Source organism: Engystomops pustulosus, chromosome 7, assembly GCF_040894005.1.
Source record: "Engystomops pustulosus chromosome 7, aEngPut4.maternal, whole genome shotgun sequence".
NCBI classification, from domain to species: Eukaryota; Metazoa; Chordata; class Amphibia; order Anura; family Leptodactylidae; genus Engystomops; species Engystomops pustulosus.
Window position 1 is genome coordinate 70,253,923 of NC_092417.1, and position 17,569 is coordinate 70,271,491.

Genomic DNA, 17,569 nt, shown 5'->3' on the forward strand with positions numbered 1-17,569 from the left:
ATGGGTTAACCCGAAGTAGCCTCGGTTCTTCCTGAGACCCGAGGCTACCATGGCGACGGATCGCCGCTCCCCGATGACGTCACTGGGAGCAGCGATCCTCGAAAAGATGGCGGCATGCCCATGCGCCAGCATCCTTTTGAAGCCACCGGCACCGATCGCGAGTGTTACCGGTAGCCTTTTCTGCAATATGCATGAGCCCTCTCCATGCACCCGCGGCCAACCCGTGACGTGCTATTACGTCATGGGTCGTGAAAGGGTTAAATGATAGCAAACAGAGGTATGGAACACCATGAGGAATTGATACAGAAACATACCACCCAACTTATGGGCTAGAGAAAGACGGCCAAAAGTCTCCTTTTTCAAAACCAAGCATATTGTCTGCCCATTGTCCCACCCACAAGCATAGCATAATATCAACCTTAATGGCCACCCTCTTATGGACCCATATAATAGTACATAGAAATCATGTGGGGAAATCAGGGTTGGGCCCTCACACTAAAAATATATAGAGCACCTGAATGATGCCCCTCATGAATCTACGTACAGTGCTTCTTAATTTATATACAGCTACCCCTTTACTAATTATATACACTGCCCCTCTGCTAAACAGTGCTCCCTTAGACAAATTCTTCTAGTTTGGTATAGATCCTGACCTTCTGATTGGGAACATATTCTAGGTAGCTTTTGTTATCTATAAGGTAGTGAAGCTGATTTCTAATGTGAATATCTACCTTTTTTCAGCCTTGCCTGACGCAGAAAACAGCGATGCAATCAGAAAAGGATCCCACATTGTGGATCTTCCCCCAATGTCCAGTGTTTCTATTAAAAGGCAGGTGGGCTGCACAGAGGATTACTTACTGTCCAAGATGCCAGCAGATGGGAGAGATGTGCCATTTGTTGTACCATCATTTAAACCTTCCTATATTCAGCCAAGAACGGTGACTAGTCCAACTCACATGGAGGGTCTGAAAGGTAACTGCTAATCCTATGAAGAAGAATCCCTTCCCACCTTATAAATGTCCCCAGCTAATAACAAGTATCCCTTTCTGTAAACCCATCATACATTATTTTTCTTGTTACTAGTTCTCTTGTGTAGTGGATACAATGTTACATTGTGATGTTGGGTGGATTTTGTATAAATATATCAGTCCTTGTGACATTTGATCTGCCAGGTAGTTCATGGATGACGCAGATCTGTATCTATGACCTTTATCGCTTAAGCTGAGCCTGTCTATAGGTCTTTTAGGAGTTGTGCCAATAACGCTGTAATTCCTCCTGTCACACAGGATCTGCCAGGGCCAGTTTTACCGACAGGAAGTCTGAACTGGCAACTATTTATCCACAAGGACCAAATTATGATGTGGTTTATAATCCTGGATACGTCCTACAGCACATTTCACCTGACCTAAATCGGCGGGCGACACTGAACCAAAAGAACGCCAGGATGTATGGTTCAGGTAAGTACTTCACAACACTTATTAGATCCCAATGTATTGTATTATGTAATTAAACAAAGGGTATAATATAATATATGATTAGTCAGTCTGAGGCAGTGGTGTGATTCAGCGCATGGTAAAATATTTACCATATTTTGTATATGCTGTGGGATTGGGATTGTTCTGTGGAATACTCTGCAGGTGAGACATTGGGGGAGATTTATTAACGCACCTGCATCACAATTCTGGTGGTTTTGCGCCAAAAGACTGTTTAAAATGCCTTGCACCATAGTTATAAAGGCTTTTAGATCCTTTTTTTTTGGCACATTCCCAACTTGGCCGATCAAGGGGCGTGATCTTCAGGGAAATGGGCGTGGCCTTGCGAGTAAAGGCGTGGTTCACAGAAATTCTGGCGAACAGCTTAGACCAACTAAAAGTAGGTCTAAAGTAGGAAATGACTGTCTTATACTGCTCCAGAATTCATTATTACAGTGATAAATCCGGTGCAGCAAAAGACTTTTGTTTTACAGCTATAAACTGGCGGAACCAGAGACACATTGTTAAATCCCCCCATTGTATTGTACCTTGTTCTGCAAGGGTATTAGGTGAAAGGTGAAAGTGAGATTTTTTGCAGCTGTACTAAAAGGGAACCTGTCATCATGTTTTGCCTCCCAAACTAATGACAGGTTACTTTAGCTTTAAAAGGACTCTGTCACAAGGGACCTCATTTTCACTAAGACAGATTATAGAAGCCCTTTACAGCAGCATTGCAAAGATGCCTTTCTGCTTTCTCTAAGCATTTGCATTACAATATAATTGTGTTTTATTTACCTTTCACCCTGACAGAATCCTCTGCTAAGTCCCAGGGGTTGGGCTTTGGTTTGGATGCATTTAAAAAAACAACACGTGACTTGTCTGTACTGCAGGCTGCTCAGCTCTCAGCTCCCACCTTTGTGCTCCTGTAACGTGTTTTTTTTTAAATGCTTGCAAACCAAAGCCAACCCCTTTGACTTAGAAGATAATGCAAGGTAAGTTACAACACACTATTATATTGTAATGCAAATGCTTAGTGAAGGCAGAAAGGTGTAGTTGAAATGCAGCTGTAATAGGCTTCTGCAACCTGTCGTTAGTGAAAATTAGGTCCCTGGTACAGGTTCCCTTTAAACCCCCACACAGCAAAAATGTTTTACATTTCTTTTTGCAATTAGGAAAACAATAAAGCTTTAAAATCTACCTAGATCACTACCAAAGATGCAGCAAAGTCATGGGGGCGGTTCATGGAGCCATGTAGAGTGAACAGAGAGATCTGAGGAGGGACTCCATGACTTGGACAGCTCCTTGAACAGCCCTCATGACTCAACTGCATCTTTGGCATAAAGCTAGAGAGTTTTTTAAACTTCTTTTTATAATGGCACTGAAGATGTTTTGAGGGTTTTTGTGAGTGGATTATAAGCTACAGGAACCTGTCCTTGGGTTTCGAGGTCAGAACCTGATGACAGGTTCCCTTGAAGTATTGCTTGTACTTGTTACTTTACTAAAGTAGGATATTAAACATAATCTTGCATGTGTACTGTAGTTAAGTATATCATGATATTTTATAGATAGTATTCTAATACCATATAAATGACACAGGTACTGGAGTGAAGTCTATAACACAGAATGCCTTGAGTTACATGTGTGGTGTGCAATGCAGATGCACTCTATATTGTACAGGCTGCCACGCAGACCTGCACATGAAAGAGTAATAATTCTTCTGTAACCAGGTTTGAACTGCCTCATCCACACTCACTGTACACCAATGGACTGATAAAATCAGAGCAAATAATGACTTATCCGCTACCTGCGATGATCTAAACATTAATCACTTTGTTTAAACAGAAAGTAGAACAAGGCTGCACCTTGCTGGATACCGGGACATCTAAACGGAACCCTCCTTTACCTTCTGTGCTCAGTACAATTGTGATCATTGTCCTCATTACCATCATATGTTCAGAGAAAAAACTTCTCTTTTGTCCATACTAACCCAATCCTGAAACTAAATCCTATAATTTCTGGGTGTTTTTCAGTCTGTGACCTTAGAAACGTCAAAAGCAGCGACACTCCAGGTTTGAGTAGCTCCCTTTATGACCTCAGCAGCTATATCCAGGTATGGGAAAGTGGTTTATCCTGCAGTTATTATGTATCCGTATCCTGTTAGGTGGGGGAGGGTGCTGGGTTATTAAGAGATATATTTCATATACATATATCATATCCTAATGCATACACACACAAAATGTATTCTAGTGGTCCTAATAGCAGTCACATATGTGCCAGGTTATTGAAGTTTTGTAATGCATTCATGCTCGGAACAAATGATCAGGTTCATGATCCATGAGGGAAAGTTTAATATGAAAGCATGGCAATGTATCTGATGGAGGATCTGGCCATGTTTGCAGCTCCTAGGACAAGTATTTGAGACCTCAATAAAAGTATTTTATTTTATTTTCCAGAGATATGATTCTGTCTCTAGTGTTCGAAGCAGCAACTCTTCCAGGAAGGACTCACAGGGCAGCAACCGTAGCCTAGGTACGAGTGTGAACATTACTACAATCCCTACTCTACACACAATGTAGAAAATGATTTTGATGACACAACTACTAAATATGCAGACACTCAACAAATATGTCCAATAGTTTAATGGACTCTAAGGGTGATGTCACATGTGGCATTTTGAACGCGTTTTTGGCCCGTTTTTAAGCAGTCCGTCAAAAAACGCATGTGTTAAAAACCCCACGTGTGACATCACCCTAAAGGACATTGGTTTCTCTGGTCTTCCTACAGCCCTACATTACATATTAACTATCCCAATTAATACTTACATTTAGAGTAAAGGACAGGGTCGGTTCTAGGTTTTAGTAGGCCCCTGGGCGACAGAGCCTCTGTGGGCCCCTTTGCATTGAACATTACATTAAGAATTCAGAAAAAAACTCCTGTTCCCTAAAATATTCCCTAGTTTATAATTCCAAACATTCCCCTAATGATTATTTTATATACAGCCCCCCTCACCCCCTCATTATATAAAGCCTTATTTGGGCCCCCCAGCAGCTCTGGCAGTGCTGACGCTGGCCCTGGTAAAGGACCAGTACTAACATTGTTTGCTGAAATGTAGCACATGTTTTTTTTCAGATTATTTTGCGACAATACAGACACATAACATTGCCTGCTTACACTTATCAACTGAAAATACATAAAACGTCAATTGCTACAGGATAAACGCAACTTGATCTATTTCCAAATCCTACTTCTCTCTCTGAACTGACATTACCTTTATTGCAGATACAATAACCTTATCAGGGGATGAACGTGAGTTTGGGAGGTTACACTTCAGACTGCGGTACGTCACAGCTGTGGAGCAAATCTGGATCACAGTGTTACATGTAAGGAATTTCCAGAACCTTAAAGACAAACATAGATGGGGAGATGACTCCATACCTGATAAGATGACTATCTCAATTTCTATTACAAATTGGCGGGATTCACATAAACACGTTATACATGCAGATGCTTTTTTTTACCTGCTGCTACTACTGGAACAATTTGCATGGGGAAATACTTACCTGGATACCAGACATAAGGACAATTGAATATTTGTGCATTGCTTAACAGGAAATTCTGATTATTAATCTTATGTCAATATTGCTTAAAAAGTTACAAGTTAATAAACTTTGTATTTCTGTTCTTTGCCTTTGTTAACATGCCTGCTTGCAGGCAGTGAGTGGAAAGTAACAGAGATTTAAAACCTGTCTTGAATGAATAATTCTTTTCAGCGTTTCAGTCTAATGTTTAATGCATGGAAGACTTCTACCAAGTTTGTTGAAATGGTTGCCGAATAAATCTGTTTTATGTTTAGAGGCACAGAAGCAGGGGGTTATTTCATACGGGCCCTGGCCTGTATGAAAGTTGTTAGCCATTACAAGTCTAAAATCAAGCTACTTGGGAAAGGAAGGGGGCCTCTTCTGTCCCCTTTTAACTCAGGACCTTCAAAATCCAGGAAGGACCTTTGTATAATTCATGGCCATCTTGAGGAATTCATGGCTAGAGGTCCTTCTATTATCTCTACAGGGCAGTATCAAACTTGGCAATTGGTTCAGATGGTCATGGGCCCCCTAGAAGCCTTGGGCCACTACTGCACAGAGGTTATTAATCACCAGTTCACAGATGCTGAGCTGCAGTATCACTGCTAGCCACAAAATAGAGAACAGAGTTGTTTTTGTGGTTACGGTGTGATTTTGACCAGTCCCCAGCTGCAACCCATGCCGTTAGCCAATAGCTAACTACTGTTACCATCTGGAAGTGAGCAGATTGTGAGCCCTCATGGGCAGGTCTTCCTTTTACTTGTGCCAGATATATGTAGTGTTGCACCTATTGTACTTATTTGTTGTTATTTTTAGGTAGTGTATGTGAACCCTTTATTAATGTACAGCAACATGGAATTAATAATCCTTTATAAATTATTACTAACTAAAATGATCTTTTATTCTTGGGAAGAAAAGCAACACATTTATAGTGGATGTTTAGCTTGACTTGACTAAGAATGTCTTGCAATTACTTTTAAAGAAATTCTTTTATCCATTTTCATTTTTTGCAAAGGTCATTAAATCAACAAAGCAGCATTACCACAGTGACATTTTATACTGTCCTGTAGTCAGACTTTACATGGACCTCCCTATATCATGTCCAAATTCACAGTTACCACTTTACTACTTTTTGCTACTGATCCACAAATAGCAGGTCAATTACTTTTAAGACAATAAATGCCTGAGGGTTTACATGAATCGTCTCTGCTTCTCTGCAGCTGAAGGATCTGTACTGGCCGGCAAGCTGTGGGGATTCTCCAAACATTTATCTTAAAGGAATTATTACCCTACCCAAACCCATCCAGTTCAAATCATCTGCTAAGGAAGCAGCTTTGGTAAGTAACATTTTCAGTTCTTCATTCTATTTTACTACATGTCAATTTTGAGTTGCCACTTCTTCTATTTTTTACTTAGCTGAGAACTAAGGTTGGTTCAGGGAATCACTGGACCTCAGGAAATAACAAGGAAAAAAATGCTAACAAAAATGGCTGAAAATCCCTTTAAGCCGGGTTCACATATTGTGAATACAGTGTTAAAATAAAGTTAATATTGCACTTATGTAAAAGCATTGTAAATATATTATGTTACCAGTATGTCAATATAATGTTTACATGAACAGAATGAAAACGCTGTGTTAACCCTGCGCTATATAAATGCAATCAGTTCAAGCTCCTCTGAACAGCCTTTGAATTCTGTCTCAAAATGCTACTCAGATGCTGCGTGTGAATCTATTGCAGGGAATCTATATTTTATTACCACATGGAAACCTAAACACCTTTGTACACATTATTACTTCATTGCAAATTTTTTTACACCGTCACCACACCATGCAAACTCCTCATCAACATTATGCAAATTAGATGTTATCTGTGACCCCGTTTGTAGTAATAGTAGGGGCTGCAGTGAGGGCCCAGTGATCATTCAATTGTCACCCATCCTGTAGACAGCTGGTAGGTGTATTTGGTGACAAAATCGTTTTAGTGCATGGTGCATCCCCCTTCTCTGGTTGTACAATTACCGTATATACTCGAGTATAAGCCGACCCGAGTATAAGCCGAGGCCACTATTTTACCACAAAATACTGGGAAAACCTATTGACTCGAGTATAAGCCGAGGGTGGGAAATGCATTGGTCACAGCCTCCCCAGTATATAGCCAGCCAGGCTCTTCCTCAGTGTATATAGCCAGCCAGCCCCTGCCCCAGTGTATATAGCCTGCCAGCCCCTGCCACAGTGTATATAGCCAGCCAGCCCCTGCCCCAGTGTATATAGCCTGCCAGACCCTGCCCCAGTGTATATAGCCAGCCAGACCCTGCCCCAGTGTATATAGCCAGCCAGACCCTGCCCCAGTGTATATAGCCTGCCAGACCCTGCCCCAGTGTATATAGCCTGCCAGACCCTGCCCCAGTGTATATAGCCTGCCAGACCCTGCCCCAGTGTATATAGCCTGCCAGACCCTGCCCCAGTGTATATAGCCTGCCAGACCCTGCCCCAGTGTATATAGCCTGCCAGACCCTGCCCCAGTGTATATAGCCTGCCGCCGCTGCCAGACAGATCGCACAGAAGATATACAGGGGTCACCGGAAAAGTGAGTTTAGATATATTTATTTTTTTGACTCGAGTATAAGCCGAGTTTGGGTTTTTCAGCACATTTTTTGTGCTGAAAAACTAGGCTTATACTCGAGTATATAAGGTATCAAATTTGTCTTTAAATTTTAATTGAGAACCTTTTTAATGTCCAAACTATTAATCTGTTGCATTACTACAATATGTTGACCAGATGAAAGGGGTTATCCAGGGAAACCTGAATATTTAGCAGTGTAATAACTGCTTTACATCATTCTCCTTGCTTCATTTTTAATATAATTGATCCAGGGCAGGGACCAGGAAGCAGTGTCTTTCCACCCCAATCCTCCCTCTCCTGAGACTTGTAGTGTTATGTGACTCAGGGTCTGAAAACATGCTCCTCTACCGCAAAGATTCAGCCCCCTCAGTCACAGCAGCTGCCAAACGTAGCATACACATGCACACCTGCCTTTGCACTTTTTGGCAACTTGGAACACCCTGCTATTATTAAGGGGCCATCTTATTTTCTCGCATTTAATTAGCTACTACTGCATGATATTTATTTCTGTTTAACTTCTACAGGATGTGGAATTCATGGAAACATTTGTATTTGCTATCAAGTTACAAAGTTTGCAAAATGTGCGGCTGGTGTTTAAAGTCCTGAGCCTGAGTCCACGTAAAAGAACCATAAGCAAGTGCTCAATATCTCTGCGGGACCTGAGCGAAGTGGAAATGGAGCACTGTCTGGATGTGGTGCCATCTTCAAAAGTATCAGTGAGTGATAACATAGGACTGATAATATTGATATCAAATTGTAATGCTTTGGTATGTTTCTATGTATTTACAGATTAACATGCCAGCTAATGGGTCAGATATAAACTTGAACATGTGGGGAGGATTTATTATTTTCTTTTTTGGGGTGCACAATATGGTCACAAATTTGAAATCCCGACACTTTTCCTGCTCTTCTATTTTCCTGACACAGTTTTTGGGGCAATCTTTGGCACACTCTAAGAACTGCAAAAAGCTGGAATATGGTGTTCTTTTTGACCATCATGAAGAGATAATGGAGACAGTTCTTAACCCCTTGCACCACATTCTGAAATACCTATATAAATTACGTTATAGCACGATTCCTGCCCCAAAAACTCGGACCCTGCACCAAAATTGATATATGCCCTACATCGTCTAGTAACTGAAGTGCCTTGCATCAGAAACCTGGCCTTCTTGAGAAAAGGTATGGCCTGAATACAGAACTTTTGCCCAGTTTCTTTCAGTAAGCCTTGATAGACAATGCAATGCTCCCCTTTTTAACTTGCAAGAGCACCAGCCCTCATAGCCAACCTCACAGAGCACTGATATGCTCATTTACAGATACTGTAAATAAAAGTGAAGCTACTCTGCATTGAGGCCACATTTCTTCTGAATAAAGATTTGGCTATTATGCAGGACACTTCACCCATACGGCCATATGTTTATTTATATGGGATCTGACAGTTTTCATAATTATAGGGAAAATAAAAAATCTGATTTGCTGCACCAAATTGTCACATCCACTTGGCGTGAGGGTGGTGTATGGGAAAAAAATGTTGAAATTCCTGGCCATGCTCCAGGAATTTAGTCTTTTTCTTACTAAATTCATAAGTATTGGCACCTTACAGAGATAAGTGCATCCTTGGCTAAATCTAGCACAAGCGAAATTTAGCAGAGCTGAAATGTTATGTTGTTCGTAAGAAGACTCAGAGTTGTCAAACATTGATAACATGTAGGATGTATATGGAATCCATGTAAATCATTTGTAACGTTTGTTCATATATATAAGTTCTATATTGTAAGAATTTGTATCAGTCCTTGTAGTTTGCTTGCAAAATAAATAATTTCCCAATGTTCTACACTGTATGATACAAAAAAGGAAACAAGATAAGGAAAGTGGTGGGAACTATCCACATTCTCCATGTTATGTTGATTTTCCATTAAACTCATAAATGTGCAAAAAGCTAAACAAGCTACGTCCCAGATTATTGCGATAGTATCCGGGTCATTATTTGCCTTTTCAGGCGTAAAATTCTGTGAGGTGACGTAGTATGAGACACAAGATATTGCCAGTCTTTGTAATGGTAGGTGCGTGTGTAAACAATTTTATTCCCAAGGTGAGCATGGTATTATAGAGGATATGAGGGGTGTTGACACAAATAGACATTTTTTCATTTTATGGTGCTGCATGGGACAGGGTGTTTTGTACTGGAATATTACAGTAAAGTCTAATGGATATATGATTGTTTGCTCTTTGTATTGTCCTGCTATGATGTATGTATGACCTTTACCAGATACACAACCTCCTTATCTATAGTAAGTAAATAAACTTCAATATGGAGCTTAACTCCTCCTGCACCAACTTCAACCTCAACCAAAGTTACAGTTTTTAGTACATCACTATGCTAAAGATATGCAAGCTCCTTATATCATGTGTTTTATCTGTATTATATTAGATATAAAATAAAAAAAATATGCAGAACATCAAACAAGGGAAACATGGAATAGCTTAATGGTTTTTTATTCTGAAACTTTACTTTAATTAATTTGTTTGGTGCTGCTTATTATTTTCTTTATAAGCACAGATGACCTGTTACCAGAACTTTGTGCACTTGCACCCATTTATTTTTCTATTAATTTTTTTGCTGCTTTGCTAGGACTTTCTAGACGTGTATTATATTAGTGATAAACCATTGACTGTTACGTCTAGCTTCATCCAAAGAAAGGTGGAAATATTAATCAAGCATGACTTACACTGCGTACAAATATGGAGTACTCAGCTTGGTATGTAATGTAATCTCAGCCTGGGTTACTGCAAATGGTGCTACATGTAAATGAGTAATGCAATTTTGATATTCTTAGCCCAAGACCAGCATGGTGCCAGACAGTACAAAGTACAGAATGTTATTTGTGGTACAAGGGTCTATTGTTTGCCAGCTTGACATCTCTCCTGTTTTGTTTGCCCATTTATCCAGGCCTGTCATGCAGAGCTCCTGATCGGAACGTGTTTCCAGGCAATAAATAACAGGATTCAGTTACAAATCCTTAAGGCTCAAAACCTGCCAAGCTCATCCACGCCACTCTCCATAAGTATGTCTCAGTCTGCACGTTCTTTCTCACTCCAACATGAAATTCTGGTTCAAGACTGAATGTACCTTGTTATATGGGGCAGCTATTTTCTAGACAGATAACTTGCATTGTTTAGTGGGGGTCATAGTTCGCAATAGTTGAATGTACATTTAGAATCAGGGACATAATCTGATAGGAACTATGGGTTTTTATTGGGACCACAAGCTCTATACAGTGGAAAGCTGTTTGCACATATTTCCACAGAAAAGGATAATATATTACAGCTTTGAAGCTGAGAAGAGAAATGGCAAGAGAACACATTGGCCCAGATTTGTTTAAAGGAAACCTACAATTTGATTTGATGCATTATGAACCAAACATACCTTGAGAATGCTGTAGCTACACTGATGCAGGATTATATCTTGTTTAATCCTTTTGCTGAGGACCTTGGGAAAGCTGGATCCACATTACACACAATCTTTCTGAACAGCCAAGACAGGACTAATCAACCTAAGCTGGATCACTCATACACAGCAGTTGGGAGTAGTGGAGCAATTGATTATTCTACCTGACAGGGAGAACAGTGATTACATTATCCTCTGGTGCAGTGCATAATTAATGTGAAAGGAAAATCCCAGGCACAGAAGCGACAGAGCGTCATTATCATAATTTTATAACAATTTTTTCAGCAAAAGCAATCAGCACAGAGATTAACCAAGATTTGATCCTTCATCAGTGTAGCGACAGCATTCTCAACATATGCTTGGTTAATGCATAATGCATCAAATCAAATGGTAGGGTCTTACCTTTGCACGTTCTTTTATGTGCAGACTGCTTGCACATGTATTTAAGAAGTGTCCGCGCCACATGTGTCGCACGCCCCCAAAAAGTGTGTTGCACGCCCCATGTTAAAGGTGTACCAAAAAAAGTTGGTACACACTGTAGGAGCAGTGCATGGGGCGCCGGATTCATGATGAACGGGTGCCACAAATCATGAATGGCACTCATAGTGCACATGTTTTTAGTAAATGTCGGCCATTGTAGCAGTAAAAGTGATATGGAAATAGACTTTGCAGTATTAATGAACAGTAAAATCCACTATAGAAACCAGAGCTAGATTTTAGCATCTTGGGTTCTTTGGTCTTCGACACTCACGGCTTTCTTTGCCATCTGCAGATTTCTATGTCAAAGCTGAAATGTTTAGCACTGAGGGACTACTCTACAAGAAGAAAACGCGACCGTTAAAGTTATCAAATTCCCAAGTGAACTGGGGGGAGACCATGATTTTTCCAGTGACTCAGAAAGAGGAGGGAATCAATTTCCTGATTAAGTTATACAGTCGCAGCTCAGTCCGGAGGAAACATTTTATTGGACAGGTAAGAACTGTGTAAAACTCTGTGAATTAACAATGTTTTAACCCATGAGTGCTTTAAGGGACCATTGAATTGATCCTAAAAAGCAAAGCAACCTATCAATGAGTACTCGCAATCAGCAATCTCTAGCCCAACTTGACTAGCTGTGGATCACATGTTTAAGACACATGTTTAAGACACACTGCTATCGATTCCACACTGTGGCTGTCATGTAATCTTGGTGGATATTCACCTATCAATACAGACACTTGCATGTCAACATGCAGAGCCTACTAGGGAACAAGTTGTATGTTCTCTCCGTGTTTGCACGGGTTTCCTCCAACTCCTCCGGTTGCCTCCCACACTCCAAAACATACTGGTAGGTTGATTAGATTGTGAGCCCCATTGGGGACAGGGACCGATCTGGCAGGCTCTGCGTAATCTGTGTGCACTAAATAAATAATGAATTATTATTATTGATATTTATTAAAGCCCTGCATCCCTGCAGATGATGCAGCTGTAGTGGATATTCCTCTATATTTATCATCATAAGTTTGAGGCAACTGAGGAAGCTCCAATATATACACCATTACATACTGTAACATGCAATAACTGCTCTATTTCAACTCAATAGGGCAGATTTACTTACCCAGTCCCGTTTTATCCCGCGGTGCATGGATTCGGGTCTGCCGCGATTCACTAAGCCCGTGTGCCTGAGTTCCTACATCCGTCGCTTCTGCGCTGAGGTCCGCCGGAGTTCACCCGCTTCTTCCTGGTGCATGTGAGTGCTTGATCTTGTGACACAATTCTTTTTTAAATTCCGCGGTTTGTCTGAATCCATCGGGTTTTCAGACGGCGACGCCTCCCGATTTCTGTCGCATGCATGCTGGCAGCGATGTGCCACAATCCGATCACGTGCGCCAAAAACCCGGGGCAATTCAGCGCACATCGGAAATATTCGTGAAACCCGACGGAATCGCGGTCCCGCGGACCCTTAGTAAATAGGCTCCAATATATATGTATAGTTTTGATTGGGTCCCTGTGATAGAAACCCCATTAATTTAATACGTATTCCTTATCCTGTGGACAGGAAATAAGAATTAATATTACAACTCCTTTAAGGATAGCTCAAGGAATATTTATTGTGGATATTTTGAACCTTATAAAGAATATATCACAGGTTTGTGCAATACGAATAAAGCTCTATTCAGAATTCTATCTATATGCCATTTACCCTCTGCCTAGTAACCTCACCCGGCTCTGTAGAATGAGACCATGGAAAGTTCTGTATGTAGGTATTAAAGCCCCGTGCGATATAGATGACATTTGTAAGTAGTTACTAAAGGTAACAATAACAGGACAATTCAATAAGGCATCCTGCTGCCTATTGAAATAAGGCACAAATGTCCCTTTCATGAGCAGAACTACGCAGAGCATTGAGGCACAGGACCAGGAATATTGGTTTACACTTCGCTGAATAGATTTCTTTCCAAGGAGAAGAAAATGTCAGTTGGATAAATAACAGCAAGGGGCTTCCTTTCACTCTCATATATCAAGACATTCATCCATTATGTTAAAGGAAGATCGTCATTGTAGCCATTAAAGTTAATTTATACCTGTGACAAGAGCTACCATTAGAAATTTCAGGCAAAAACATTAAGTTTCCACATCTATGTCAGGCCTCTAGCCTGCTGAATTTTACATTTTGGTGGATTACAGTGGCAGCATATTGGATATATTACACTGTAGAGGATGTATTGCTGTGACCATTTAGTGGATGTATTACAGTGATGTTTTTGTGGATTTATTACAGAGGCAGTGAAGTTTTGTTATATTTAGCTATTTTTAATGCAGTGTATAATCTGTTTCCCTGAAAATAAGACACCCCCCAAAAAAGACCTAGTGCAATTTATTTAAAGCTTAGAAATATAAGGCCTCCCCAGAAAATAAGACCTAACTGCAGTCATTGCTACAGCTCCCCCCACACCATACATAAGTATTAGTACATCATTTACATACTGCAAGAGGGTAAAGAATTCATGAGACAAAATCACTGACTGTTGCTTGCGAATGCGCTATGTGCAGCTAACTGGACAAGAAGTCCTCATTGAAGGAAAGTGCTATTTCTAAAGATTTGTGCATAAATACTAGGATCAGTAAATGGAAATAGAGTCACAAGACTTTCATGATTGAATTCAGATGGTTATGCTGACTTATGCAGTGACATGACTACAGTGTATTACTAAATATTGATATTTTTTTGGTTCAACAATAAATGTGAATTCTTGTTCATGGAAAACTAATACATCCCCTGAGAATAAGACCTAGTACCTCTCTGGGGCACATTTACTTACCCTTTCCTTGGAGTTCACAGAAAGTGCTGGTTGTTGTGCGTGTTCCCGCTACCGCGTGCTGTCTTTCGGGGATTTAAAGGGCCAGCGCGCCCTTGGAGCTGGCACTTCCGGGTTTCCTATTTAAGCCGGCTGCTCCCAGCATTCCCTGCCGGATCTTTGTGCTCATGCCTAAGAGAAAGCTGTTTCCTGTGAGTTATTCCCTTGTATTAACCTCCTGTTGTGACCCCGGACCTGTTCCTGATTAAGCTCCTCCGCTGCCAGCCATGACCTCCTGTTCAATCTCTGACCCTGAACCTTTGCTGTCTTGACCTCCTGCCTGTCCCCGACCACGAGACTGCCTGCCGACTTTGTACCTCGACCTTGGCTGCCACCACGGACAAGTCGTGTCTGTGGAACAACCTAGTGGTCCCAGGCCGCAGCGAAACCAACCTGCTTTGCCGTGGGCTCTGGGGAAGACCGGGCGCCACTTAGATTCCGGTCCCAGGTGTCGACTTGTGTCATCGTCCATGGTGGTCCAGGGGGTTCACTAACCCCGAGCCTTGACAACACTCCACAGTTTCAAGTTTAGTAACAATGCCCCCACTCTAAACAATATAGTAAAAGTGCCCAAAGTAGCCCAAATAAAACATAAACTAATACTCTCCTGAAGATAGCCACAATGGAAGTGTGATGATAGCAAAGTCAGCACTTGAGCAGGGTTACAGACATTGCTGAAAAATCCTCTGAAACAGTGCAGGCGCTAGTGATCATATGATTAACGGCACAGACAATTCTCATAGTCTACAGTGGCTGATTGAATGGCAGAGAAGGGAGACATATTATGCTGCGGGGGAACTGTATTACAGTAATACTTCTCCAACTGGTTGCAAATTTCATAAAAATTAAGCAATCTAAAAGCTTTTAGTGTTGCACTCCTCTATGCACATGAGCTTCCTACAGTCAAGCACCGATCCAAAAGTCCAAATTCAAAAAGTCATATTTAATAAAAATTCACATATAATAAAATTTCTGACCAGAGCTCCTAAATCCCACCCAATGTCACTTGTTGGTGTATCTCCAAATCTTCAACAATGATCCAGCTAAAAAACACTAGCCTTCATCCTCTTCCAACAGATTTGATAAAACAGACTTTATGCAGCGCGGATTATAGGGGGTCGCCCAGGGCACCCACTACTTTGGCCTAAAATGTGGGCAATTCGGATCGCCCACAGTGTATTTGGGTCCAGGCCATATTCAGCCGATGTGCCTCGATTTCAGTCAATGGCAGAGCGAGGGAAAAATAAGTTCTCTGCTCTGACATAGACGATCTGAGGTATACCAAGATGGCTGCGCCCTGCCGCAGGTGGCGCAGTGTGTGACATCTCCATCTTGGTACACTTTTGATATCCACTATCCTGACACCAGAGGGCCACACAGAGGTATACGTGTGCGCCTGCGAACCGAGACATGGGTCACAGGGGCACCCGTGACAGTACCCCCCCCCCCACCTTTGGCCTCCCCATCTTTTTGGCATGAAGGAACCTCTGAAGAACACTATGATCCAGAACGTTGTCTTCTGACTCCCAAGACCTCTGCTCCGGCCCGAACCCCTTCCAGTCAAAAAAGGAAGAACCGCTTCCCTCTGACTGACTTCATACCCAGGACCTCGTTGTCAGGCTCCAGGGGTAGTGGACCCACTGGATCACCACGGTCGATGACATAAGCCCACACCTTCGACCAGAGTCTAAGTGGTACCTGGTCGTTTCACCAGAGTGGGTTTTACTTGCTGCGGTGTGGTACCACCAGGACGTTCCATAGTTGCGAATTTGTCCGCAGTGGCAGCCAAGGCAAGGTACACAGACATTAGGCAGAATTATAGCGAGTGGCAGCCTGTAGGGCAGGATAGGCAGCACAGGATCAGGGTCGGGGACATGGCAACCGGTCAAGGCAGGCAGCAGAGGAGCGTAGTCAGGAACAGAATCAAGGTCAATCACTTTTAACACAAAAGACATGGGAACAAGTTTATTCTAAGTCTGCAAGTCACAAAGATCTGGCAGGACGTCGCTGGGAATTTATCAGGAAAGTCGGCTTGCCAGCGCCAAACATCAGTGCGCTGGCCCTTTTAATAGAGCCGGCTTGCGCGTGCCCTAGGAGGGGTGAACGCGCGACAAGCTGCGGGAGATGCTGCTGGAACCCGGCGAGGTGAGTATTGCAGCGGGCCACACAGAGGTACATAGGTTCGCCTGCGACCCGAGCCATGGGTCGCAGGAGCACCTGTGACATAGTTATTATTGGGACCTGAGTATAGTTATTATAGGGAATCTGTGTATAGTTATTATAGGGAGGCTGTATATAGCTATAGGGAGGCTGTATATAGTTATAATAGGGGGCTGTATATAGTTATTACAGGGGGCTGAATATAGTTATTACAAGGGGCTGCACATAGTTTTTACAGGGGCTTAATATAGTTGATAGAGAGGACTGTATATATTTATTATAGGGTGTTGTATATAGTTATAATGGGAGGCTGTGTGTAGTTATTATAAGGGGGCTATATAGTTATTGGGGGACTGTATATAGTTAATGCTGTGGGACTGTATATAGGTAGTGTTGGGGGGGGCTGTATATAGTTAATGCTGGGGGCTGCATATAGTAATTGCTGGGGAGCTGTATATAGTAATTGCTGGTGGGGCTGTATGCAGTTATTGCTAAGGGGCTGTATATAGTGATTACTAGGGGATGTATATAGTGAAAACTGGGAGCTGTATATGGTTATTGCTGGGGGACTGTATACCGTGATTACTGGGGCTGTATATATTTATTAGTGGGGGCTGTATACAGTGATTGCTGAGGCAAGGCTGTATATAGTGATTACTGGGGGGCTGTATAGAGTGATTACTGGGAGCTGTATATAGTGATTGCTGAGGAGCTGTATATACTGATTACTGGGAGGCTGTATATAGTGATTGCTGGGGGGCTGTATATAGTGATTACTTGGGGGCTGTATATAGTGATGCTGGGGGCTGTATATAGTAATTACTGGCAGAGCTGTATATAGTGATTTCTGAGAAGCTGTATACAGTGATTTCTTGGGGGCTTTATATTGTGATTACTTGGGGCTGTATATAGTGAATACTGAGCGCTATATATAGAGATTACTAGGGAG

The 17,569-nt window shown here is 41.8% G+C and overlaps 1 protein-coding gene across 3 annotated transcripts in view; it reads left to right on the plus strand.

The window, feature by feature from the left end:
• TC2N (tandem C2 domains, nuclear) overlaps positions 1-17,569 on the plus strand; it is a 48,588-nt gene that overhangs the window by 23,386 nt on the left and 7,633 nt on the right. For all 3 annotated transcript variants that reach the window (XM_072116638.1, XM_072116637.1, XM_072116636.1), the window contains 9 exons: positions 742-972; positions 1,287-1,457; positions 3,503-3,582; positions 3,926-4,001; positions 4,752-4,852; positions 6,271-6,387; positions 8,199-8,390; positions 10,625-10,739; positions 11,895-12,094. In XM_072116638.1, coding sequence (XP_071972739.1) covers positions 742-972; positions 1,287-1,457; positions 3,503-3,582; positions 3,926-4,001; positions 4,752-4,852; positions 6,271-6,387; positions 8,199-8,390; positions 10,625-10,739; positions 11,895-12,094 — 1,283 coding nt within the window. The remainder of the gene's footprint in view (positions 1-741; positions 973-1,286; positions 1,458-3,502; positions 3,583-3,925; positions 4,002-4,751; positions 4,853-6,270; positions 6,388-8,198; positions 8,391-10,624; positions 10,740-11,894; positions 12,095-17,569) is intronic.